The sequence below is a fragment of the Pelecanus crispus genome, chromosome 1, assembly GCF_030463565.1.
Source record: "Pelecanus crispus isolate bPelCri1 chromosome 1, bPelCri1.pri, whole genome shotgun sequence".
In the NCBI taxonomy this organism is placed as follows: domain Eukaryota; kingdom Metazoa; phylum Chordata; class Aves; order Pelecaniformes; family Pelecanidae; genus Pelecanus; species Pelecanus crispus.
Window position 1 is genome coordinate 122,132,917 of NC_134643.1, and position 26,811 is coordinate 122,159,727.

Genomic DNA, 26,811 nt, shown 5'->3' on the forward strand with positions numbered 1-26,811 from the left:
ATTTACATAAAGTCTTTAAGCGCTTATACAATTCTAAGCATTTATACATAGGGAAGGCACCACGTGGCCCAAAATGAGAAGTTAGATTACTTATCACCCATAGTATACTTTGTTGCAAGCTTCTTCATTTTATTGTTCCCCAAATGTGACATTGTTCGGGGATAGGAAGGAGAAACTCCTCAGGTGTGCCAGGGCTTGGACACCATAGCCACATGGTGCCAGTGTAGTAGAGGGAGGACAGGCTAAGTGTAATATGAATAGCTGGTCTTCTGCAGCAGTTAATTAGCAAAATGACTACAGGCTATCCTGAAAAAAGATTCTCTGTAGCTATAATTTATAATGAGGTTACAAGGAATGCTCTCTTCATTCCCTCCCCTACCGTCCTAGTCACAATCCGAATTGGAGCAAAATGCCTGTGTTTTTAATAACGAATGTCTTCAGCTTTGCTGCTCCACAAGTCTGGAGCTCCATTAGTAGTGTGCACACCTACTGAAACTGCAGTTACAAACCTGCATTTAAGTTTTATTGTTATATATACACGGTATTAGAAGAAAAGCAAAGTTTGAGATGATAGTTGATGGCTTGAACCCATAGATTTTCTGCTCCCTGAACTTCAGCCAGGGTGTAGCAGAGTGAGGGAATGACTCACTACAAGCATTCTTCCCAGAGAGGCAGTAGGGAGTGTGAATAAATGTGATTTCCAACACAAATCTGTTTACTGTTGTTTTATTAGCCCAGCCCAGCCCACCACCACCACAGGGAGACAGGGTGGACAGCAGAGCAAGGCTGCAGAGGGCCTTCAGAGCGGGTGGATCACTGTTGACCACCACCTGTGAACAGGCCACCTTTTTCGACACTGGCACCTGGCACCAAAAGAGAATATGTGACTCCACCCCTTTTCCTGCACTCTCTGGCTTTATGGCCCCCAGTGCCTGAAAAATTTCGTAATTGAAAATCCAAACTCTGACACCTCTTAGTCAACTACTTTCCTTATTTTCCAGTGCTGAAATCTTTGAATCTGCCACGTTGTGGCTTCAGTATTAGATGGCAGTCAAAGTTCTGGATGTGGAAAAAACAGTGAAAAGCTTTGGCATTTGAGGTTGTTACTCAGTGATTCTGAATGAATTTCACGGTACACAATGCGCACTTACGTTAATATATTCAGAGAGGACAGGCTTCTAAGTTTCTGCAACTGTTTCAGTAATTTTAGTTGAAGGAATTCCATTGTCTAAAATAACCAAATAGAAATAAAGTACATTTTCAACCCTCCTGTAATACTGTTTACATTCCTTTGCAAACAGTAATGCTAACTATCCAGTTGGACAACCAACCTAACTTCGCAGCACAGGTCTTAGAACTGCCTGAGCGCATTTTATTCTGTCCACAGAATATACCTGCCCCCCCGCCATGTATATATAATCACAGGTGTAAGGGTAGCAGCTATTCTGAATACTGGCGGTAGTTTTGTTGTACCATAAAAGCCTGTCTTAAAGACTTTATCCTAAAGCCAGGAAGTTAACCTTTACTGAGCTTTTATGCTGCAGTGGCTAGACTAGAAAGAGTAGCCCCAGTAGAGTGTGCAAAAGGTGTCTGAACTATGCATCCTCACCCCTGGAGATCCTGCGACCAGAAGGCAGGCATGTGTTAAGGTGCAGAGAAGTGTCTGTGCAGTATTGTTCCTCCTCATTAAAAAAAAATTTTAAAAACCACCTAATTTTGCATATTTTTGATTACCCCCTCCCTTCTCCCTCCCTCAACCAAACATTCTATAACTTTGAATCTCTCTGATGATTAAGTCACTTGAGTATAAATGAATACTCTTCTAGAAACATTGGTAGCATGGATTATTTGTGTCTTCAGTCTAACAAAATACTAAACCCAGTAAAATTTTAAGCACATAAAAGCTCAAATCTGTCACTATTATAACTACCAACATGATAATATTTTGAAATATCTTAACTACTCTTTACATAGGTATATGAATTCCAGTGTTTACCCAATTGCTTTTTCAAAGCAAAGACACTTTTGTTCACTCCTAAAATCCACCTTCTAAAGATGACATTTTCTTCCTAACATATTGAAATAGAGTCAGCCAGTACACGTATCATTTCCTTTACCACCTTCCTAAAGGAATAAAGCTTACCAAGTTGCACTGCAACAGCTCCTTGACAGATGAGTTTATTGAAATTTTTAAAAGCAGGTATTTCTGAAGGTACTCCATCAAATCCCAACAGTTCAGAAAAACAATTGTTCAGTGTCCAAATGAAGTGTACATGTTACAAATTGTACATATTTAATATACTCATTTATACCACATGACATGAGCATAAAATACAATGATTTCTTATGTTATTCAGTATGCCAATTTATTGCTACAGTTCCCCAAAAAAGTAGGGCACACCTGGAAATAGCTCTTAATCCAAGGCTACTACAGCTGTTCCCATGCCTTGGACCCCGAGATCAAGTCACTAGTGTTCTGGTGTAAATCACCAGATTTTTAAAGTGTTTTCTTTTTAATTTACATTTAAATTAAATGCTTTTTTTGCAAGACTATTCTTAGATGGTATTTAGTGGGAAGTGTAACATTTGAATATTTACTACAATATAAATACTTCAAATCATAGGATATAAAATTTTCTTCACCTTCATTTTGCTTGACATTTTCAGCCACACTAATCAGAAGAAACAGTTTCCATATATGAAGTTACAAAAAAAAAAAAACAACCCCAAAACCCCACCAAACCCCAACAAAAATAAACCAACCCCAACAACAAAACTCCAACACAACACAAAAAAACCCAAAAAGACACAAACAGTGAACTTAACCAACTTGCACAAGGAACAAGGGTCCAGAGTTCATGGGTAAACTATTACTCCTACAAAATGAAAGGTGTTTGGCGCTTAGGAAGTGGTGTCCTGTATACTTGTGCAATAATCACAAGTTCTCATTGTGTGCCTGTTTTAAAAAATAGGTAAGCATTGATTTGGGTTTTCCTTTCGGTTTTGTTTCTAAGAACAGTCTTAAGAGTTCCATATTCTGAATGCAAATAATTTTTTAGCTATTCCAATTTGAGTGCAGCACAGCTGCTTTTTAAAGGTCAGGTTCCATTTGAAAGTGTCTCTGCTCTTTAGCTCAAATGATTTTCACATATTTGAATGTTTTTCCAGCCCTTTTGACCAATAATATGATCATTTTATTGTCAAAGTAAGTATTTTTTAGCAAATGAAAAGCTTATTCCAACAGTACAAGATCTCTATATCCAGTGTGAAAGCAACATGGTGGTATAAATATATGCATACATTACACATAATATATTATACACATTCCAGTTAACCATGGAACAATTAACAGGAGTAGATGACTACTAATCATGGGTACAAAGTATTTTTGTAAACAAGATTTTGAGAAACTTGAAGGAAAATCTGATTTCTGGAAAGATGACAATCTTGGGATTCCATTTTTGTTTTCAAAGGAGGTTTGTTTTTTTTTTTTTTAAGGATGCTGTATATAAGAATGCACTTTGTATTAAAACAAAGATCAATACTTTACAGTTTAAGAAACTTTACATATGTACATAAATTATACATCAGGAATGGTTTTAAAGCTCAAAATGAGTTGTCAGAAAAGTCTATTTTCCTTCTATTAAAATCTTTAACTCTTTTACGTTGTGATCATTCGCAACTGCCACAGCATGATCCAGTGCTCGGATACTTGCTAGAAGCTTTATGATCTGCTTTATGTGCTCCCTAAAATAAGAGGAAGGAGAACTCAATACAGGAATGGTACAATCATGTACAAGTATTAATATTTCAGCAAGTCAGTTTCAGATAACTTCACATCATCTTCTCCTCCACTTGCTTAGTCTGATAAAATAAGTTAGTTATCAGCTTTGTACTGAAACTGAAAAATCTATTTTGGCAGTAGGAGTTGATCATACAATATACTTTAATACTAGATGCAGTATAATCTCAAGAAAAAGTCTGGGATTACTTATGGTACTGTGCAATGAGTCACAGCTCTCTTGGTAACTAAAGTTTAAGCTGAGAAAAAAAAAAAAACGCAGCAAGTATGCTTTAATGTATGCTTTAAAAAGGTATGAAATTTGCCACCAATGAACTGCATTACAATTCAGGTCAATCTAGGAAGCTGAGAGTGAACAAACTGCTAGGAGGACTGTATTTCTTTGGCTGTCAAGAACAATTTTGGTATCTTGCTAGGAGGATGGACATGAAATTTAAACCAGTCTCCCAAAAAATACTACAAGTTCAAAATTATCTCAAAAATGGACCTAGCTGATCTGTGGAAAAGCAGCTAACATTTGGAAAACTAGCACCAACAGACATAGGTAAAGATACACTTCCCTCTTGGCAGAAATTAATGCATGTTTGTTTCAAACAACTGTACTAGGTTTTATATGAAAAGATATGACATTCCTCAGTTATAAGTAGCAATATTTCTGCTGCAGACTTATTTTATCTGCTTCATGGGGGCAATGGCAACCATTTTGTTAAATGCTGGGAAAAAGCAGAAGGACAGAAGATAGAAACTAAATTAGAACTCACTATGAAAAAAAAGGATTAATCGGACATTTCTGTTCCAATACAAAGTTTTACCAAGTTGTTATTTCAGCTGGTAAAGAAAGTTCTTTCAAATTTAGAAACAGGCTACCAAAAGAGAGAAAGTTTAATCTCTACTGGATTCTCTCTCACATCCTTCATTTCAATTCCAGTGTCATGCTAGGCTAGGCATTTTGGTTTTAGAAAGGAAGGAGTAACAAGTCTATTTTGAATTTGAATCATGGGGAAACTTAAATTGGTATGTGATACTACTATTATACTTTGGACACAAAGTTCTGAGGCATAACCTGAGCGCGGATAAAAAGTTGTTTGAGCACAACCCAGTGTGGCACAAAGCTTGGTGTTCCCTGAAAACGAGATGATTTATATGCCGCAGCCAAAAGTGACTCTAAAGACAGAAAAGTGTCTAATAACCAACACGGTAACCGGAAAAAATTGATAACAGAAAAAAATAAAGAGCCCTCTTAACGAAGATTTTTCTGCTACGGTTTAAGAGAAATTTCTGTCTGTATGTTTCAGTGCTATGCATAAGATCAAAAAGGGAGAAGGATCTAATCCCCCAGAGCCCCTCAGTAATTGAAGAGTAACTCAACAATGGCTCAAGCAAGTTCAATTATCAAGAATGACTAATGTGGGTAGCAAGGGGGTTCATCTTTCCAAGTTTCAGGTTTGCTGGAACAACAGAACTATTGACCCTGAAACCTTTCCTTCTCATGCAACAGCACAGGAATAAACAATCTTCCAGTCTTGTTACATTCCTGTGTATCAGTACAACAATTTGGTTTTTAAGTTTATCATTGCTTAAAATGATACACTTATAGCACTTCAGGTTACTTGGACAGCAGTAACATTTATGCATCTAATCCAAGTTTTTAATTATGCTGGTTATAAGGTACAAGTAAAATGACTCTTGGATCTAGGGGAAGACAGGTTCATCTAGTTGGTTGTGTAAATAAAGTCAGAACTTTTGTACTGTATACAAAAGCAGAGTTTGTAATTTAGCAACCATTGTGCAGGAATCAGCAACAGGCTCACAAGGTGGAACAGTCCAAAACCAGTAGCTACAAAATTTGCCAGAATCAGTGGCACTAAGTAGTAATGCAGAATATATTGCAAATGTTTGAAGATTTCCAGCAGTTGCTGTTTTCAGACACCTTAAAAATCTCCCCAACTACCATACCGTAACATTTTTTAAGTTTGAATTCAAAGAAGTTTCAAAAGACGTGCAGCAGGATGGAGATATTTACCCATGTTTGCATACATCAGCAAAATAACACAAAGAACAAGAATTGCAGCTGCATTAACTCAAGATAAGTTACCTTGCATTTCTTTTCTCTACATCAGAGCAGCCAATGCTGTTTCTATAAATTGTATCAGCCAGATGAACAAGGTATCTACAGAAGTTTTCTAGCTGAGAAATAGTCTTGTCTCCTTTTAGATTAGCAAACCACTGTTTAGGAAAGCAAGCAATTACCTAGACATAACAGGAAAAAGAAAGTTAAACACAATGTAACAAAATTTTAAAAGCTATCTAACATGTTTTGTGAAGTCTGCCATGTAAGATTGCAGCAACAAGGCCCAACTGAGTGAAAGTGAGAAACCTACCAAAAAAAAAAAAAAAAAAAAAAATCAAAAATTCAAGCAGTAAAATACTGAAATCTACACTATACCTAAACTATCTACAGGCATAAGCCAGAGAAGGTTCTTTCTGTAGTTTGTGTATTTAAGGGCTGGAAATCTATTTTTGACTGACATTACAACTCTGAGTTATCAAAGCCAGATTTCATAGGTAACCAAGTTTTAACTACATTTTTCCTTCAGTTGAAATTTGTGAGTTACAAGTGATTTTAAACATTGTTTGATTTTACTTACACTTTGAGCTTTCTTAATGCTGTCCTCTCCATACTCAGAGTTTTGAAAAGCCATAAGAATATATCTGTTTAGCAGACCATCTATTGACAATTCCTGGAGAGTTTTGTTTGAAAGGATTCCATACCACTGGAGAAAGTTTCCTAATAACTGAAAATGCAACACAGGGAAAATAAGTATTTTTAAATGTACTGAAACCAGGAAGTTGATCAAACACTCTAGGGCCTCTTCAAATGCAACAGCACGGCCAAGGTAAGCCGCGGAAATATGCCTTCTGTTAGCTTCAAAACTATTCAGAATCCTTGAAGTACCAGCCTAGAGAGTTACAAATTCTCATACAACCACTAGCACCTCAACTTTGCTCATGTTTTGCACAAGAAATCAGACACACACACACACACACACACCCCCCCCAATTAAAAGTTTTAAGCCATCTTGTTCTCAAAATCTGATGTCAAGCCAAGTGAGGCCTATCATATGCCATACTGGGGCAAATTCCCAGCCCCCTTGTCAATGAAATTCCCAGGTACACTGTCAGCATACCCTTACTTCCAAGGCACGGTGACACAAGAGACACAGCAAGTGTCACGGGGGAGCGCTGGCTCAGCCAGCTGTACAGCTGTGATTCCCCACTGGCATATGGCCTGTGGAGGATTGCTGCCAGCCTCCTACAAACGCACACAGCCAGCAGTTTACTGTGGAGGCAGATCATCAGGAAACAGTAAACGAGCGCCTGCCTCGCACATTCTATTTCTGCTCATCTGTGATGCTATAACTGGCTTGCTAGCGCAAGAGAGGTGTATTTTTAATGCTTCCCTAAAATAAAACACTGGTAACAGCTTGCATACTTCTAACTGCCCAGGCTCCAATAGATATTGCCAGAAGCAGGCAATTTCACTCTTAAAAGAGACACAAGCCCTAAATAAGCGATCTGTTTCACTTTTAACAACGGCATTTTAATAAATGAGCTGTGTGCATTTTTTGCTCTAGACAGCATTTAAGAAGTTGATTTTTATTGCGAAGTGAAAGAATTCAGTGCCAAAGTGATTGCAAACCTATTCAGAATACAGGCTCCCTCACTGCTGCAATTGAAATAGAAAATTCCAGATAAGAGTTCTGTTTGAACTGCTGATCTCCATGATCACACAATCAACATGGGTCTCATGCTTTACTTTCCTGTTTAGTTGGGAGTTAATTTTCTTCACAGCCTTTTACTGGAAATAAACTACAAGAGTCATAGCTTCTTACATACCTTTGCAAACTCTATACTGCACATTCCATACACAGAGACTTTTTCTTTCACACTCTTTATCGTTTCAATTAAACTAAGATTACAAATGCTCTTATACTTTACAAATAGCAGTGAGCTTTCCAAAAGGGGCCAAGTTATTTTAATGAAGATTCTCGCACTATGTGCATATATATATAAAAAAAAATACAAACCAAGGTGTCTCATTCCCACATGAGTGAAATGAAATAAAAGCAGCGTATTTTATTCTGACAAGCACAATGACATTAAAAAAACTGAGCTGAGTATGCTAACTAAACCCACAACATACAAGTTAAAATGATGGTGCTTTCACTTGGCAATGTTTTGAAGAGGGCACAGTGCATTATCAAAGACTAAGAATCCTAATTTAGAGTTCTTTCAAAGAAAGTTAAAGCAATTTCCATCTACCATTTTCCACAAGTTTGAAGAGGATTTTATTGCTACACTGTCTAGACCAAAGATTTACCAGATGTATTTACTGACTTACCTTAACAGAGGACCAAAACTGACGTTGGAAAAACAAATATGGACCAGAGTTCTTGTTTTCTAAGATGCTGGAAAGTAAGAGATTTCTTTAATGAGCAACCAAGACCACCTCTGTCTGGAGTTTGCTGGCTTCCTCCTTCCCACACACAGTTCATTTCTAGAAATACTCCCTTCCATCCTGCTTGTCTTTACTAAATCCTCACAGCATGATAGTGAAAGATCTCCTGTATTCAGCCAGTGAACCATACTGGGGAAAAAACCCTGTTAACTATGTACAGAACACACCGACTTGCTAATGAAGGTCTAACACCATAGTTGAAAGCAAACTTACTTTTTTGGATATAAGGGCATGAATACATCATCATCTAGTGTTCTCCTCATTCTTAGCAACAATGCCTTTAAAAGCATCTGAAACAGATAAATTTTTTTTAAAGCGTCCGTCCAAAGCACTGCTTAGTAGTTAACCACTCAGAAATTGATTTTCAAAGCAACAAACAACATTTGTGACCCTAACAATAAAAGGCATACATACTTAAGCACACATATAAATAATGTCTTAGAGAAGCCTATAATAAACAGAGCTGAAATCTGACACTTTCAATAAAAAATGAAGGCAATGGAATTAATTTATGGTTAAGCTTGGCTACACAATTAGCTTCTGTGAAGTCAGACCTTTTGTCATTTTTAATCTTCTGCTAACTTCTCCATACACATACACTTTTACGTATCTCCCATTATTCTAAAGGCAATGCATACATTGCATTAGCTATGGCACCCGAACTCATGACATTGGTTCTTGTATTCATAGAATATAAGTAAAACAAGCAAATTTCAAGGCAATACATTTGAAAAGGTTACAAAAATCTAAAAAAGAAAAGCCTGACTATTTGTAGCTGACCCTTAAAGAAGAACTGCAGACCAAAAAGTCTTAGTACATTTGGTATCTCTTTTTATCTCTAGCATCTATTTTGGGGAGACTTCACTGAGTTCCTCCTCCTAATTTATCACTGTACTTGACTCTCCATAACTAGTCTGCAGAGCATCAAATAATTGCAAAATTCTCTTTCTTGCTCCTCACTAAGCATGCTGTGTTCTCCAATATCATGTATTAAAAAATATATTCAAATTCCTTAAGTTACATGAGATATTTAAGAAAAAACAACTTACTTGTGTATTTTTGTTCTCTGCATTCACTACTGAAGGATATCCATCTACTAGTTTCTGTACAATTGCTACCATTCTAGATGTTTGTGTTGTAGAAAAAGGATCCCATATATTTTCAGAAATCACTGTAAGAGATTAAAGAATTACCCCGCTTTGCAAATACTCAAATACAGGTACTAAGACAGGCAATAATTTACAAAACAGTAAAATCTGAAAGCACAAGCAAGCATCAGCTTCCGCACATCCTCCTTTTCCCCCACTTTCTTTCTAAGACTATACCTGTTAGTTTAGGAAGAACAACTCTCTCTACAATGGTAGGCAATAGTGAAATATCAGCATCATCTTTCACTTGCTCCTGTTCTTCACAGCCATAAAACAGCAATGATTCAAACCACAACATAGTCTCAAAATCTCGACACTTGCCCTAATAAAAAAAGAGTTGAGCTTAGATTCCTGAACAGAGATTTGAAGTCAACACATTAAAAAAAAAAGAAAAACAGTATTATATATGCAAGTATGATACACTCAAAAAACAGAAGAAAACTACTTTAAAACAGTCTACCAAGTGTGCTAAGCAGGCAGGGTAAGCAGCAATTGAACACAATAACAACTTGAAAAATCTAGTCCTTTTTGTCTACATGTCAGGTACTCATCTGCACTGAAAATAATAATTAAAAAAAAAAAAGAAAAGAAAGAGACAGACATAGCCCCTCAAGACCAAAGAGTCTCTTCATCTGGCATAAGGATGAGTAAATTACTTCACCTGCTTTGGCTCCCCTACTTCTCAAGCAGTGATACTACTTCCTTCAGAAATGCAGGCAAGCCTGATTCCTGAAAAGTGAAGAAAATGTTCTGCCTCTTTGCCTGAGCACTACTAATCATGCCATCACAGGCCAGATTAGTATATATGGACAACACAACCGAACCAAAACCTGAGAGACAATGGGTAGCAAGGTCAATTTTCCATAAATCAGCCAAATGAACCAATTCACTCTACAACCACACAATCATTAGATCTAATGAAAGTGAAAAATTATAAAATTATGCTTTCTGGATTAAAAACCTCCTTTTATGAATGCCTTGTAATTTTTCTAACTTAAAGTGCTTAACAGGACCAGTAACACAGAGTAGTGAAAACAATGAGATTTGAGAATTCTGTACCACGTCTCCATCTAACTAGAGCTTTGTTTTGCCAGCCTGGGAACTCACATAGAAATAGCATGGGGGAAGGGGGAAGGGAGAATGTACAAAACCAGTTTTAAATTTAACGAGGACACCTTTCCTAGGTTTTCTCTCATTTATTCAAATTAAGTACTCTGAATGCTCTCTGAAGAAGACTTGTGCTTTCCTTCCTCTGCAATCAGAGCAGAGGCAACAGAAGATCCCCTTCTATAAATACTCTCTTAGCAGTTAAGGAAAAAAACCCACTTCTAAAAAAAAGGAGAGATTCAGTCATTTGTGAGATAGGCTGACACATCTGCAGACAGTGCTGTAGATGAGCTAAGTTGTGAAAGGGAAGAAGACAATCTGTCTTATTAGCCCAGTTTCCAAAAAAAAAAAAAAAACCAACCCCAAACCCACATAACAACCAAGCTTATGCAATTGCACTCACTCTGTGCCTTGACCCACTCCTATTCCCCAGTAAAAGCCAACATGGCAGAAAAAAGTAAGTTCCTATCAGCACTGTGAAAATAATCATCTGACTGCAGCTGAAATACCTTACAAGAGCTTTCACTGGTAGGAAGAACAGAGTGGGAGTCAAAAGCTACCCAAATTGTTTGTCCTGATGGCTACTCATGTCAGCACAAATATGCAGGCTGGACAATGAACATGTGCCAGGGATACTGGGCTGCAACAACACTGTCCTGCTTTTCCCATGTTCCCCACCTAATAACTGGATAATAAGTACTACGAGGAAGACCTGAAAATTGCCAGTCAGAATTCTACAGGGCATGAAGGTGCAGGTGAGAGAAAGAAAGATCTATAATGTAGAGACATAGGTTGTAAGTCAACATAAAAACAGGCTTCTTAGTTCTACTTCTGAAGAAACAACATCACTAGAATCACAAGTTGCTCCTAAGTATTTTAAAACCTAAATTTATTATTTAAGAAGCTTTTTGGTCTACACCACTCACTGAGACGGTATTGACATGTGCTGACCTGAACTGTGGCCTGCTGGGAACACAGAGGACAACAGTCCAGAAACTCCCCAGAAAAGCTTCACCCCAAGAGGGGTGCCCATTTTAAACTTCATGCCTAGAACAGCCATTTACGAGAAGCACACATCAAAGACACAATTTATTTTGCTCTGCAGAAGTGTGAAAGAACCACTATATAGAAGCTTACGTAGAAGTTGCTTGCAGAGGACCTTACCTCCAAAGGAGTCCAGATAAGCAGCTGAAGTCTGATTAAAGGGTTAAACAGCTTTGGTAAACAGAGGCCAATATAAGCATCCTTGTAAGAGACAAAGTACTTTGAGCGCCACGCTTCAAACTGTGACTTAATACAATCAATTGAGTAAAAGCTTTCCAAAACATCTTCGAAAACTTTGCTGGATTCTTTCAATATACGATCTGGTGGAGGAGAAAAAGAGCAGTAAGTTAATCACCTGTTCCCTGTAATACCTCTTTCAAGATGGACTTTGATGCTCACTGGCATAAGCTAACTCCTATAAACAAAACAAAACAAAAAACAAACAAACAAACAAAATCTTTAAAAGTTCTGTTACTTCCGCCTCAAATATACAAAGCAATAAAAACATGAGCATGAGTACTCTCCAATATACTGTTTTATCACACGTCTTGCTTTAAACATTTCATACAATGATTTTCAGTTACCAGACATTGGACTGGTGATGTACTGGGCTGTATTCAGTGTGGATCTAACTTCAAAGCTGGCCTTGCTCTGCAGGGGAGTCTGGAACAGCTGATCTCCAGGTCCCTTCCAACCCAAATTATTCTACAACTTCTCTCATCCAAGTGCAAGTACAGGAGGGCATCTTAGATAAGCCAACTGAATCAACACTTCAGAATGGGTCCTGGCAGACATCATGCTAAACTACTGAACATAACATGACTGTAGCGCTGGGCAACCATTACAATCCCTTAGCACCTTCCTTCCTTTTTTTGTATTTACAGTACCGGTATTCTATGCAGTCCAAAACTTTTTCTATATATATTATTCTCACTTCATCTTTTCTACTTCCCAGGGATAGTTTCCTTTTAATCATCATTTTTGCTGCAGCCACAGTTTTAAATGTTCAGTTACAGTAGTAACCTGTACACAACTAACATAACTAGTTGTCCTGGTTTTGGCTGGGATAGAGTTAATTTTCTTCCTAGTAACTGCCATAGCGCTGTGTTTTGGATTTAGGATGAGAAGAATGCTGATAACACACTGATGTTTTAGTTGTTGCTAAGTACTGCTTACGCTAGTCAAGGACTTTTCAGCTTCCCATGCTCTGCCAGGCGCACAAGAAACTGGGAGGGGGCACAGCCAGAATAGTTGATCCAAACTGACCAAAGGGCTATTCCATACCATATGACGTCATGCTCAGTATAGAAACTGGGGGGGGGTTGGCCGGGGTCAGCGATCGGTGCTTGGGAACTGTCTGGATATCGGTCGGCGGGTGGTGAGCAATTGCATTGTGCATCACTTGCTTTGTATATTATTATTACTATTATTATTATTATTACTGCTACTATTGTACTTTATTTTATTTCAATTATTAAACTGGTCTTATCTCAACCCAGGAGTTTTTCCTCACTCTTACTCTTCCGATTCTCTCCCCCATCCCACCGGGGCAGGGGGGATGAGCGGTTGCGTGGTGCTTAGCTGCTGGCTGGGGTTAAACCACAACACTAGTACACACAGCAGGAAGAGACAGGGCTGAGGGAACATGAGATTATGTCATATAAACACACTTTTTACACTGGGATCAAGAAGAGATGCTACAAATAAAGTTACCAGGTCCAAAGTGCATCCCTCTGTTCCATATAGCTCACTGCTGACTCTGGACAAGAGAGCTATAAATGATTAAAAAAATAAAAGCTTTAAAAATACTATGCTTCCTTAGAAACTGATGAAACTCCTACAAAGGGCTTCTGTACACATAAAAGTGCCAAGTTACAAAGAGCAATTCAGCCACACTGAATTTTTAGTCTAGATCATTTAACTTAGCAAAGTTAATTATAGCACCTAACAACCCTAAACAGTTGCTTTATTTATCAAAGAGCTCTCCCTGCATCCACAATTTTGGTAAATCAGCCAGCAACTGAAGGTGCAGAAACTGTTTGCACTTCTGAATGATCCAACTGCTAGACAGTTCATCTAATTGCTTTTTTTAATCTGTTCGTACTTTGGGTCTCCACAACCACCTACAGCAATGACTGGCATTTTTATTACACTCTCTGTGGGAAGTGACTTGTTTACTTTAAACCTATCCTATCACTTCATTTCATGTCCCCTAGCTCTCATACCGTGAAAAGTCAACATCCTTCTCCTAGCTGAAGGGTCCAAAACTGTTTAATCCTTCCTCACATGCAACGTAAGCGATTCTGTATGTGATCCTTGCTGCTCCCCTTCTCCACATTTCTTCTAATCCGATTAAATTCTCTTTAATCAGAGAGAATGACAATTGTACTCAGGTTCAAAACAAGAAGGTAACAGGACTACTAGTGATGTTCTACTTTCTTCGTTACTCGTTTCACAGTAACCACTGCAATTGTTTTCCTTTTAACTGCTGCTGTAAAAGATGACTGTTTCATCAAACTACCCATACTTCCCCAAATCTCAGGTTTCTTCCAGTTCTCCCAGTGCTTTAGAGGCATTAGCTTAACTTAGAACCCTATTTATTGTATAATTAGGGTTATGCATAATTGCATACTAATGGTTACTTTGAGCAATTCATCATAAAACTGCAGATGAATTTCAAATCAAGTCAGTAACACAAGATCTTTCTGCAATGTTTGCCAGGCTGTAACAAGAGTCTACAAAATTTTTGTCATCGCATTTCTAGATGCTTATGCAAAACTCCAGAAAACACATTCTATGAAGCAAAAAAAAGGTTTCTAAAGCACTGAGCTTTTCAGAATTTCACATGTAAAACAAACAGGTATTTGAAGAATGGTAAACAAATTAGAAGGAAGACTTAGTATTCACTGAAGGTACAAAAGCTTACTGCTTGCCAGCAAAAGAATGAATTAAAGAAAAAGAATCTCACTAAGGATGGGGTATTTAGTTAGCTGCAAGCTGCACAACAGGTTGGCAAAAGGGACTGTAAGAGACTGTTTTGGTCATACTGATGATCCAGCAAGGAACAGTTCCCAAACTTTCTCCAAAATACGGTGAAATATATGGACAGGGCTGCATTTGGATAATTTTTTTTTTCTCCAAATTTTCTGTATTTTGTTACATAAAGCTTCAGTAACTTTTCTAACCTCGCTCCATGTTGAAGTTTGTAATATCCGTTGAAGTTTCCTCATCATCGCTGGAAAGACCTTCAAGGTGATCTGCCATCTTCCCAGTTTGCTCTCTTGCTTGTCTGCGACGAGCTCTGAAAAGAATCAGCAGCATAAACCAGCTATTACTTCTTCTCCCCCCATAAAATGAACAGACCCACCTAAGCATGTCCTAACTTTTAATGCAAGGAAATCCAGGTTGAAAAAAACCTTTCACTATGTCACCACCTCAAACAATGGAAGGAACAGAAACCAGCAAAGACCATATAGATACTGAATAGGTTTACTATGCTTTCTTTTAGTCATTTTACATCAGTATCATGTAATGGTACTTTGTTTTGTACACTTGCATGGTAAGTTGGGATATATAAGAATAGCCCTGCCCAGCATACCAGCTTAAGTGTCTTCTTCCCTTTGCAGGAAAGGAGCAAACATTGCTGCTTACTTTAGTATGTCACACAGGACAACTGTACTCTGCAAGCAGGCAAAGACTCCTAATGGACAAGAAATCTCAGTACTCTACCTTCTAGCCTCTCTTTCTGCAGTCCGGCGCTTTACTTGCTCTTGATAGATCACTCTGTCTCGTCCAAAAGATTCAAGATTTGGTGCCATCAGTGCTTTATCTGTAAAATTACATTGATGACAATTAAAATGCTTATCTATGATTATATAAACGTGTTGTAGGCAGTTTCATAAGAGCCTTTTACCTACTTTAAACTAAGTGTAATTTGAAGTAGAAAGTTGAAGTTTTCAAAAAGATGCACCCAGAAGCCTGAGTTCACAACTGTAGAGGTTAAAAGAGGAAGTAGTGAAGTTTGGAAAAACTCCACTTAAACATCAACTAGTTTTCACCATACTTCACTCTTGTCCCTCTCACAACAGTGCCCAACTATATAAAAGTCAACAGTTTTATCAGAAATTGTTTAAATTGAATGTTCCAAGACAAAAAGTGCCCCTTACATAAACACATTCACCATGTATCGTTTGAAAAGAAAATGAACAAAAAGGCAGAGAAGAGGGACTGGAGCAGGAGTATATGATATTTCAGAGTTCTAGTCAGTGTTTTCTAAGTTTATATGCTTTAGATTGCCTAAAGTTTAAAACACATCAAAATCTACAGGAAAATAAATCATCTTCCCTCCTCTTTTTAAGCTGTGATTCATTATAGATGTTCCTGATTATAGAAAACAACACAGCTAACCAGTGAAGTTGATCAGCAACCAGCAGGCAGACCCAAGAGTGTTTCCAGTTCATCCTTTTCAGGTAAATTTAAAAAAGTGGATTGAATGTTAGCCAGTGCTTAAGTCCACCCACTAAAATATAAACATCAAACTTTAAACAAAAGCCTACCTAAATTTCAGGAGTAAGTTTACATGTTCTAACTAAATCTATTTACAAATCCATCATTAAAAATATTAATGATGATCATAGAATGATCTACACAGCATTTCATTTCTATACCAGAACTACTAAGAGCCTTAACATACAAAGACACCATTTGTCCAATTTTTTTAAAATGTTATTTGAAGCTGAGCTACTTGTCTTTATGCAGAAGAAAAGCAGAAGTTGGCAGACAAACTTAAATTCACTTCTAGGCCTTTAGTGTTCTGACACTGTATGAAGGAAAGCAGATCGTTTATGTCCGCAACACACATCAAATCAAAGGCTGGCATCAACTCCTAGTTTCTGTGATAATTTTAAGGGACAGAACTGAACTATTTCTAGACGCAGTGGAATTCATTCTCAAGACTCCCAGATACTAAATAAGATCTCTCTTTAAAACCCAGCCTTGACAATGACAACTATTCCCACCCCACTATTAAATTCCAGTCTAAAATAATCCATTCTAAGCTTCTTTTAGGAAATATGTTTCTAGTACATTAGGTTTCTAATTCTCACAACCGCATTTTCATGGTAAAACTGCAAGGCCTATATGTGATGTCTGGGGCTCCAAATAAAGCCCTAAAGGGAATACGTATGCTAACCACTCTGTAAACGGATGACCAATTCTGATGCCCTAACACTTTATCACCCTCAGTAAGTTCTATCTAATAGTATTAACAAAATTTCACCTCTGGACACACTGTGACAGGATAGGAAATGGGTTTTATTATAGGATTTTAGGACAGACAAGAAAGCCATTTTTAAAAATGGGAAGCTCTCCAAAGCAGAAAGATAACTACTATTAATATGGTATTTTACCCGTTGTTTAACATGCTGAATAAAACCTCCTCCAAGGAACGTTATTTCCATCTAAGTTAACATTTATACTTTTGTAGAGTTTTACATACTGAAGAGTAACCACCACAAGAAAACTCCTCAGTGAGAATCCCCCAACCAAATGCTCACAGTAAGCAGGTATTTTAACTGGCTAATTTTAAGCTGTATTTCATATAGGGTCACTTTGTATTAGTCCAGTTTTTAACAGTGGCACCAGTCTCTTCCAGTGCTTTAGCTTTACCAGTTAAGTGTCTGAAATGAAATACTTATGCTGCCTACAAAATAGAGCATTAGACAGAAATCAGCTCTAGCCCAGTGCTTCATGGCTTTGTACAGAATTAACTGTAGATGTTACAGAAAATTTATAGATTCAAGGAGGTTAAAAAAAAAAAAAAAAAAAAGAAAAAGTACTCCCGATGTAAGAGGAAAATCGGGAATCACATACGACCACTACTACCATTGCCACCATGCACATATTTTCAGTGCTAGAAAAGAGAAAATATAGTTAAGAGCAACAGAAAGGAGAGATGAAGTCAGAGTTAGAGGGGCTTTGAGTTTAAAACAAAACAGATTAGAGAACTTTTATCTGAACTTGCTTCTACCTATCTCAAGAGTAAGGATAAACTTTAAGACAGTCATACTTTAAACATTTACATTTAAATTAAGCCATACTAAGTAAACAAGGTTGTTTAATGAATAATAAAAACCTTCAAGATGGACTGACTTGAATGGCTTGAAAACTCCGAAGATTCATCTTTAATATCATCTTGTCGTCTTTGGACAAGGCGGGAAGCTCGCTGTTTGTACAGCTGGTGCATTGCGGATTCAAGTTCGTTAATCAGAGGCACCTGTAAAAATACAACACACTACGTAATATCAAATTCTTCAGGTGCTTAGTTTCTGGGGTACCATACTATTCCGAAGCATAATGCTGTCACTGTACTTCTAGCAGCACAAACTGTTTCCTTTTACCCATTTGTATCATTTGGCCCAGTAAGTATTTCAACATGAAGAAAATGCATGCATTTACAACACCAACAGCTTTCAACTGTAGCAACAGCACTCTGAAAGTAAATTCTGTTGATTGAATGAGTCTACACAGTAAGACAACCATTTCAGAGAGTGTGAAATGTTATTTCAAGTGCTCTTGTTTTCTCTACCAAGTGTGTTACATATTGTGTTACAGTGCTTACAATTCTCAGACCTCATTGTTTCCTCTCTCTCTTTAAACAAGAATGTAGTATTCTACACTTTAATGAGAAAATAACCTGGCTGTATACGGTGAAAAAACAAAGCACGAATCTAACCTCCTGAAGCCAGCAGCTATTGTTTTGCTGTAACTCTTATTAGCATACGCTGAAATATTATTATTGAAATGCAGTAGAACACTGTATAAGCATGTTATGCCAAAAGGCAATTCAAATGAGTAAAATGTTACTCTAGCCTATCATTAAAATTGTACAATTCATGCGAGTTATGCATTAAGCATAACCTTTGAACAATACAGACTTAAGTCAGATCAGACCTGCCACTTTTTTTTTTTTTTTAAGTGGACTAAATTTCAGTAGCAACTATAACAAAAATAGATGATGTTGTAACAACTAGGAATTTCCTGACATTAAATAGCATATTCACTGCTCACTTTCGCAAAAATTCATTTCCTGGGACAAGTTAAAATTAGATTATTGTAAATATTCAAATGCAAAACAGAACGTTTCACAATCTCTTAATTTGGAAAGGCAAGTTCTTTTGGTATGAACACTTAAGCCACATCCTCCTTACCTCCGAGATACATGTTTAGTCCACAGTCTTCCAGCCTTTTAGCTCAAATATTTCATTGCTGCCTACCATCCAGGGTTAAGTTTTTTTCAAAACAAAAGATAAAATCAGAAATTGTTTCCTGATGTAATTCAGAATGTGACTCAGCAGCTATTAAAGAACCTCCTCCGGTAAAATATAAGATTATGAGATTATAGCTACAGGGCCACTTCAGCTGTCTGAGAATGACATGCACACATCAGAAGAGATATTAAAAGGAAAGAAGTATTAGCTCTTTGTGGTATAAACTGGGCTACAGGGGTTAAAATGAAAGCAACTCTGCACCAACTCAAAATACATACAACTTTCTTTTGAAGAAAACAGAGTAGAGGGAAATAGGAGGGAAAATCCCAGTGCTGGAAGTGTATATTCGGAATTAAAGACAATTTTGAAAACAGAAATACTAGTTTTAGTGCAGTTTACCATAGAAAATATAGCTGCTTCTCTTAAGCATGTCAAGGGAATTCTAAAATTGAAAAGTTGAATGAAAGTTTTTCAAAGCATCCCTAGAGGTTCTTTCTGTAATTGCCTCAGGATTAAAAAATTGCAGCTATGTATTCAGATATATGAATCCACTCAAAATATTCCCCATTTAAAACACAAGAGACTTAGAAGCTGTTATTCTTCTATAGTCAATACTGTGGTTGATGAGTGACTGACAATTTCAATGACTACTATAAAGTTACAGCCCTCATTCATTGTGTTTTGTTTAGTCAATACCTTAACTTCAGAATTTTGGGGTTTTTTTCTTCAATTTCACTGAGAACAGTGTAAGAGGAAAAGTGGAAAGTTCTCTGAATATTTAGATGACAAGGATAATTTTAACCTACAGTCTCCCTCTCTGACACAAAGTGTGTTTTGATAATTTGCTTTTGCAGGTAAAATAGCAGTTCATCTAACTGTGCTGACAAAGACAGGCTTGGAACAATTTAATCTTTCTGTATGCCTTGCATATTCCTACATTCAAAATGTAAAGACACCGTTACCACTTTCTAGCCTTCTCAGAAAGCATAATTTTGACAGTAATTACTTGTGAGGGAAGTCACGCAAACATCTTCTGCTCCACCGGTTTTATCATTTATGGGGGAAAAAAACCCCAAACCATAGAGGATTTGACATTTCTATTGCTTGTTTCTAAAATTTGCTTAATAGCTGCCTCATTATACTCTCCACTACACCTTACCAATGAGCAAAGTGTTTCTAACATTCAGAATCTCTTCAAAACAGAATACAAACAAAATGGTTTTGCTTGGTTGGGGGTCATGAAGGGTTGAGTATACGAGGTGCAGAAATAAGATGGTAGGGGGAAGAAAGTCTAATTTATGATGTTTTTTGTTCTCCAAAACTAAGTCAATAGACATACAAGAAAACTCTAGAGGAATGTACTCTTTTGGAGTGGACAAGTATATTGCGAACCCATTAGTGCTTCTTCAGAAAACCACTTTCTCATTCAGATCGGTACCAATGTGAATTTGACTAATGACCATGACTAGTCCTAACAAAATAAAGAGAAAGCATCAAAGCATTGTATTTGAAAGGATAGGGAGGGACCTAGCTTTATACATATTTAGGATATGTGTTCATATATGTATGCATATATACAAATACACACACATATATACACAAACAATATTGTTATTACACATATGGATATACATTTTATATGCTTATATATTATAATCATAACAACTACGTACATTATATATTATAAATACACACATGCTTGAAATATGAAGTAGTCAGGGCCACAGGTTCTACAAAAAAAGCTGAAGGTAATTTATCTCTACACTCAAAAGATAAGGAGAATTTACTGTCCTGCTTCATTTCCTTATTTCATTTAAATAAAAACTGATACCGATTTTATTACTTTATTTCATCCCCTCCCACCACCTCCTTTTTAGAAAACCTTACAGTGTCCTGTGGGCTACTGTTTTTGAATTTGATAGTACTTTTGTCATGCCAAAAGCACTGAATTCCAAAACAGATTATCTGGCCAAAGAACTGAGGAATATATAGGACATCATAATAAATGAAATGCTCCTGCTAAACTGACCACATCACCTCCTAATTTTGCAACTCTGTACATACAGGTACTGCAGCAGCCTCCAAATGAAAACAGCAAAACTCTGTGAATGCCCCTAAGACACACGAGATGATAAAAATCACATCTTAAGAGCTCAATGAACTGGCATAGCAGGTGGGGTATGGGGAGGGTGGGAAGGGGGAGGAAGGTGTCCAGGTGTAGAATCCTTAAAAGACCAACTATGATGAAAGCAAAGGTATATTGTAAGAAAGCAACTTTAACAAGCCTGTTTGTTAAATTATCAGCAGCTGATTTGCTGTATAATGGCTGGAATTGATTTATTTACTAGTATAGCTAGATAGTCAAAACCTTCCTACAAACTGAACTGAAATTGTAACGCTGTTACTTAACAGTAAGTTTTCCTGGTTTATACAAAATCTGGGAGACTAAAAAGCTTGGTTTATACTCAGAATGGTGCATTCTAAAACAATTTCTTTGAAGAAAATATTTGAACAAGACAGCATGGGCTATCAAAGAGAACCTCCAGACATGGCTTATAGTTATCACAAAAGAAATTTAACAAGAGGACTTTAGAAAGCAAATGCTGAATTGAGAATACAGGTATTTAACTTGTCTTCTGACATACAAATTTATCTCAGAGAAAGAATACAAAAAGTTATCTTTAAGTAGGAATTTAGGCATCTGGGCAACCAGCACCAACAGAGCTGCAAAGGAAAGTACTTTTACTACCCCTCAACAGCTAATGCTGATACAGACTCAGGAATACTGCTTCTTCAGTGAACAGTATCTACTGTAACTAATCAATTAGCTGGGTGAATTAACTGGTCCACACTTCCTGGGTTTGTTCATGACATAACTATTCTTCAACTTACAGGATTGAAGATGGGACTCTCCCAATACCACTAATGCTGGACAATTAATGTCTAACCGATTAGCAACCAGAATGCTTTTACATTCCTCCCCCACACCTAACAAGCTATGTAAGCAGTAGCTTCAACTACCCAAGTAATTCTGACAGCTAATGTATTAATAAGATACTATACTACTGTATTCAAGTCAGAAGACAACGAAGAAATAGCCTATGTACTGCTAACTGAATTTTACGGCTCCTGTGTGTAATATATACATAAATAAATAAATGTTTTTTTTTCCAGGAGCTCCTGTTACATTTACAACAACGTAGATAATTAAAGCATAATGAATAACATAAGAAAGAAAGATTAAGTTTTCACGTTAGACATACACAAACGTATCACACTACATGAAAGAAATATATTTTTAAGTTGGGGTGCCTTCAGCTATGCTAGTTGTAAAACTTTTCTCCTTCAGACACTAGAGAAATACCAAGTATATGAAACTGCCTGGCAGGAGGAAGTTTATAACACCACACAAAATACAAGTCTTTGTTACTGTGTTCATAAAGCATTCCAGAAGCTAGAAATGTTGTAATTCAGCCCTTATTTTTGTTAACCTGATATCCAACACAAGTAAAAAGCAGCGTCTTAAGTTGAAATACCAGAATATCTACGAAAATTCTGAAGACATATAATCTAAAAGTGTTTTTAGGCAATCTAAAGTCAGTGATCTCTTAGACTGTGAAAGAGAGGTTTCTGATAACCAACTTAGCATGATGAAAAGTTATCTTTTCAACCCTCAAATAACCAAACCTTTAGAAGAATATGTTCTCAGGGGACTTTTTTGGAAAACAGAGGGAGATGTGGTGTTTGGCATGTACTAAGAGTCTTTTTTTTTTTTTTTTTTTTTTTTTTTTTTAAGAAAAAGATGAATGTTTTTGCATCCTTACCTTTTCACTGAAACACTCAAGCAAGTCTTGGACATACCCTCGCATTTCTTGCAAAAACTTATACTGTTCACCAATACCCCCAGAAGACCCTTCTAATGTTTCAATTGCCTTGGTAGAGTCCTCTCGGCTTTGCTGATGTTTCTCATATTGCTGCCGATTAGCTTTGTGCAATTCTTTCATAGAGTCCAACCTGAAGGGCAATGGATAAATAGCAAATTTACATCCAAAAGTCTGTATATTTCAGACCATTGAGATATTAAACAGACAGCGCAAGTACCAAGTCTATATATGGGAAATACTGCAAAGACATATTCTCTAACTTTCATTTGTCACTTTCTCTCCTCTCTACATAAACAGCAAGGCTAATGGTTTAAATTAATTTGCTAGACTGTGCTGAATGCATTGCACTGCCCACTCCCACAATTTTTTACAGGAGTTGATAGCACTTAGAATAGTGCAAGGCTGGCCCTACAGTAAAACTGGGAGAAAGGTTTGGGGGGTGGGGGGGCAGTGAAGAACTATAGCTTACACAAAGCAGTCTTAATCCTCTACTAACCTGATTCGCTGTCAAAGGTTGTAACACTACACGGGGCATACAAACCAATTTTGAAGACACGTAAAGTGCAAGTTGTTCATTACAAATGATTTCTCACTGCAATTGGGTTGTTCATTCAGTAGGACCTTTTGCGTACCTGACAAGCAGATTACAGTGTTTAAACCAAAAAAACCACCCTGTATACACTAAAATTTAAATTCTTTATCTGCTGAAGGGGAAAAATCTGATTCACAGTTTAAAAGAATGCAACTTGACAAGCTAAACACCTCACTGGCCTTTCAATTCTTGGCTATAAGACTGTGCAGTGTCCAGAAGATGCAACTCAGACCTGTCTTCAACAAGATCAATGGCCTCATATTTAAAGCTTCACTTCCAGAGAAGCAATCCAAGGAGATTTTCGAACAAAGTGTCAATGTCATCTTCACTTTGAGCTTTTTTGGTTTGCCTTTTTATTTTTTTTAAATGGATGTGCCAGTCAGTACTTTTCCAGCGATGAAACTCTGTGTTTGCTCACCGAGACTAAAAGACGCCTGAGGAACAGAAAGCTAGGGGACAGGTCTTTAAGTCTAAAAAGATGGTCTGTCCTACCTGTCTTTAAGCTGTTTCTTTACCAAATCAATAGTAACAGGAGTCATCTCATTACTGGGAGTTTTGAAAGGAACTGTATTATCTGTTTTTTGAGACTTTGTTTCTGATGATCCATACGCAGCATAAGTGTATGGAATGCCATATGATGAACCATAAGACAGTGTCTGGTAAGTGTTCTGGTAGTACAGATTATTCACTTCAGCAGGCTGACTTGGTTGAACCTAATGGAAGAAGAAATGCAATTGTACTGTATTAGACTTTAAAGAAAGGAGAAACTTATTTTCTTTCACATCTCAAATGTTACAAAGTGAAAAATGTAGACAGGCACATTTACAAAATGTAATTATCAAGTGAATTTAAGTGTAGAACTTCCAACACCTAAGGTGGAAGAGAAACAAATTCCCTCAGAAGCACCTTATTAAATGGACAAACTCTTAGGATCATTATCATTCTAAACATTTATACTTATAACAAGATATTAAATGACAACTGTAACCAACCTGACACTCCTACAATAACCAAGTGTTTGGGACTATACTAAATTTTGCTAAGACTATTTAATAGAATGACATAGGTTCTTAGAGTTAGTGGGTTTGGTTGTGATTTTGCTTTAAAAAACAAACAAACAAACCAAAACTATCCTCTTCAACTGAGTGGCAACTTCACTATGAATGCGCAGACAAGATACGGTACAACCTGCAACAAATCCCAACTCTATGCTGCAACACAAGATACAGAAACAACAAAGAGGCACACACTGTTTACATCTACTCTACAAACCAAATAAACAAGAACAGAGGTCTCTTCAAAGTGGCATTATTCTAGCTCTGTTTTAGGCTGCAAATAAATGCTGGTTAGCAGCACCACAAACAATCAGTATCTGCCAAGAACAGAGAGACTAATGAAACGGATACCACTGAATACTTAAAATCTGACCTCTCATTTTCTCTTTAAAGAATATCAGGAGTTGCACCCTGAACTTCTCAGATGAAACAGCCTTCTACAGAACTACTCAAGTTTGTAATGGATTTAGCCAATATATGCAGAAACCAAAAAGAGTTCACAACTAAATACATGCCTGAGGTATGTTGATTCCTTTCCGTATCTGTTCTTGCTCCCATCTACTGAGTTCTTCATCTTGCTCCCCTGCCACCAATGCTTCATCATCGCTTCCCTCAATACCTTAATACAAGTAAAACAGACAGGTAACAAAAAGGAGAAGATAATGTATTCATAGTAAGGGCCACGAGTTCAAAAACCTGAGAGACCATGCTTCAGTGGTCTTTCCTCTTCACGAGGAATTAAGGATGCTAGCCTGTGAATTATTATCACAGAGGTTCCACTTAAAAAATCCAATGGGTAAATGTGCAATTAACTGCTGGTAAAACCCTCTAATGTTAAAATCCTATATATCTTACTAATTCTCCTTTTCCAAAAGGTTATTTGCTTGTCAGCAAGAAGAATGCTATACCAAAGAACTAATGCTTTTCTTTTCTCAACTATACGCTTCCTAATAAACAAAAGTACAGGAACAATACTAATTGGTCCTTAGTGTAAGTTTCTACCAGATCCAGTAAAGTTGTGTGCTTCCAAGCACAAGAACACAGTTTGTGCTGAAAATTTTATACGCAGATTCCATCATGCAGTAATTCTCCTTAGAAATGGAATACAACTCCAGATTCATGCCTGTTTGAAAAACGTGTTGTTTAAAAATATTGCATGGGAGCACTTGCAGTGAAAACTGTGAATGTTTATCAGCTGTCCTTCTAAAAAAGTTTTACCTATTTCCTCAGCAATCTTTTGCCTTTGGGATTTTTCCTTCACTGTAAAAACTATCCTCCTCTTCTCGTCATCATCTTCATCATCACTGGCATCATTTTCATCTTCTCGAACAAGGCGGCTTTTACCTGGTTCACTGTCAACGGGAGTAAAGTCTCCAAGTTCACGAGCCATTTGACGTTTTTTCCTAGCGGCATGAATAAAAGCAGCATCTGGAATTTCTCCTAGAGACAGATGTTTGCACCGTTAAACAAACACTGCAACAAAACAGGTATTACAACTTCTTATTACTCATATCTGCCACCCTACCAAATCATCTTTGCAAACAGAAAAAAACATGAGAGGAAAAAAATCCACATTCACAGAAACATTTGCAAGCAACTTACAAGCCACACATGCAAACCTTCTGACCAGAAACCCTCAAAGCTGGAATCTTTCCCAAAAAGTCTGTCTCTGCTTCCAGCAGCTCACATACCGTAAGAGCAGGAGCCTGACGTTCCTATGGGAAATATTCCTAAAGAAGAGGAAGCCCTTTACAGGAGCTGACTATTGCAAAGGGAGGAAGAAAATGAGATTCTGGACTGTGTCACTTCCTGCCCTGATATTGCTCCCAACTCATCTTATTTTGGGGGAACAAAAAACATCGGCCGTTTCAACAGATGATGACAGCTCAGAGATTAAGAGGACACCAAAACCGACAACACTAATGTGAGAAGACTGCACAATCGAGGGGGAAACAAGAAAAGCAGACGTAATTAAAAAATCTAAAACCCCTAATGCAAAATTAATGCAACTTACATTAAGTCATATAAAGAATGGTCCCCCTAAATCAAGTTCTTGAAACATGAACAATTTTTACCACTACTTTGATTAGGCACGCACAGAAGATTAAATTTCAGATTTTCTTTATACTTGACATAAGATACTCTATTCAAGCCAGCAATATCTTTAGAGATGCAACAACATACATATTGCACCACTGTGCAATTACCCCTAAAAGGAAAAATGATTTGGCAGTCAACTAGGAAATTCTTTTACCCTTGAAATATGGCCAAGTCTGTGGACCCAGGACATTCATCTTATATTTAGGGAGCAGGCTATCATGCGTTCGCTAACAACTAGTAAACTAGTTTCAAAAATAGTTTGAAAAATACTTTCTCAGACTGATTTTGCTGG

The 26,811-nt window shown here is 37.1% G+C and overlaps 1 protein-coding gene across 2 annotated transcripts in view; it reads right to left on the reverse strand.

Annotated features, from left to right (window-relative positions):
* Window positions 1-2,162: 2,162 nt before the first annotated feature.
* PAXBP1 (PAX3 and PAX7 binding protein 1) overlaps window positions 2,163-26,811 on the reverse strand; it is a 29,204-nt gene continuing 4,555 nt past the window's right edge. Inside the window, exons 4-18 of one of the 2 annotated variants that reach the window (XM_075728112.1) lie at window positions 25,638-25,859; window positions 24,935-25,038; window positions 23,857-24,077; window positions 22,713-22,902; window positions 17,771-17,894; window positions 15,350-15,449; window positions 14,806-14,921; window positions 11,741-11,940; window positions 9,647-9,791; window positions 9,371-9,492; window positions 8,535-8,611; window positions 8,205-8,271; window positions 6,451-6,597; window positions 5,898-6,052; window positions 2,163-3,747 (exon numbers count right to left, since the gene is read on the reverse strand). In XM_075728112.1, coding sequence (XP_075584227.1) covers window positions 3,630-3,747; window positions 5,898-6,052; window positions 6,451-6,597; window positions 8,205-8,271; window positions 8,535-8,611; window positions 9,371-9,492; window positions 9,647-9,791; window positions 11,741-11,940; window positions 14,806-14,921; window positions 15,350-15,449; window positions 17,771-17,894; window positions 22,713-22,902; window positions 23,857-24,077; window positions 24,935-25,038; window positions 25,638-25,859 — 2,108 coding nt within the window. In that variant the 3' untranslated portion in view covers window positions 2,163-3,629. The remainder of the gene's footprint in view (window positions 3,748-5,897; window positions 6,053-6,450; window positions 6,598-8,204; window positions 8,272-8,534; window positions 8,612-9,370; window positions 9,493-9,646; window positions 9,792-11,740; window positions 11,941-14,805; window positions 14,922-15,349; window positions 15,450-17,770; window positions 17,895-22,712; window positions 22,903-23,856; window positions 24,078-24,934; window positions 25,039-25,637; window positions 25,860-26,811) is intronic. The other variant, XM_075728113.1, reaches the window with a different exon arrangement.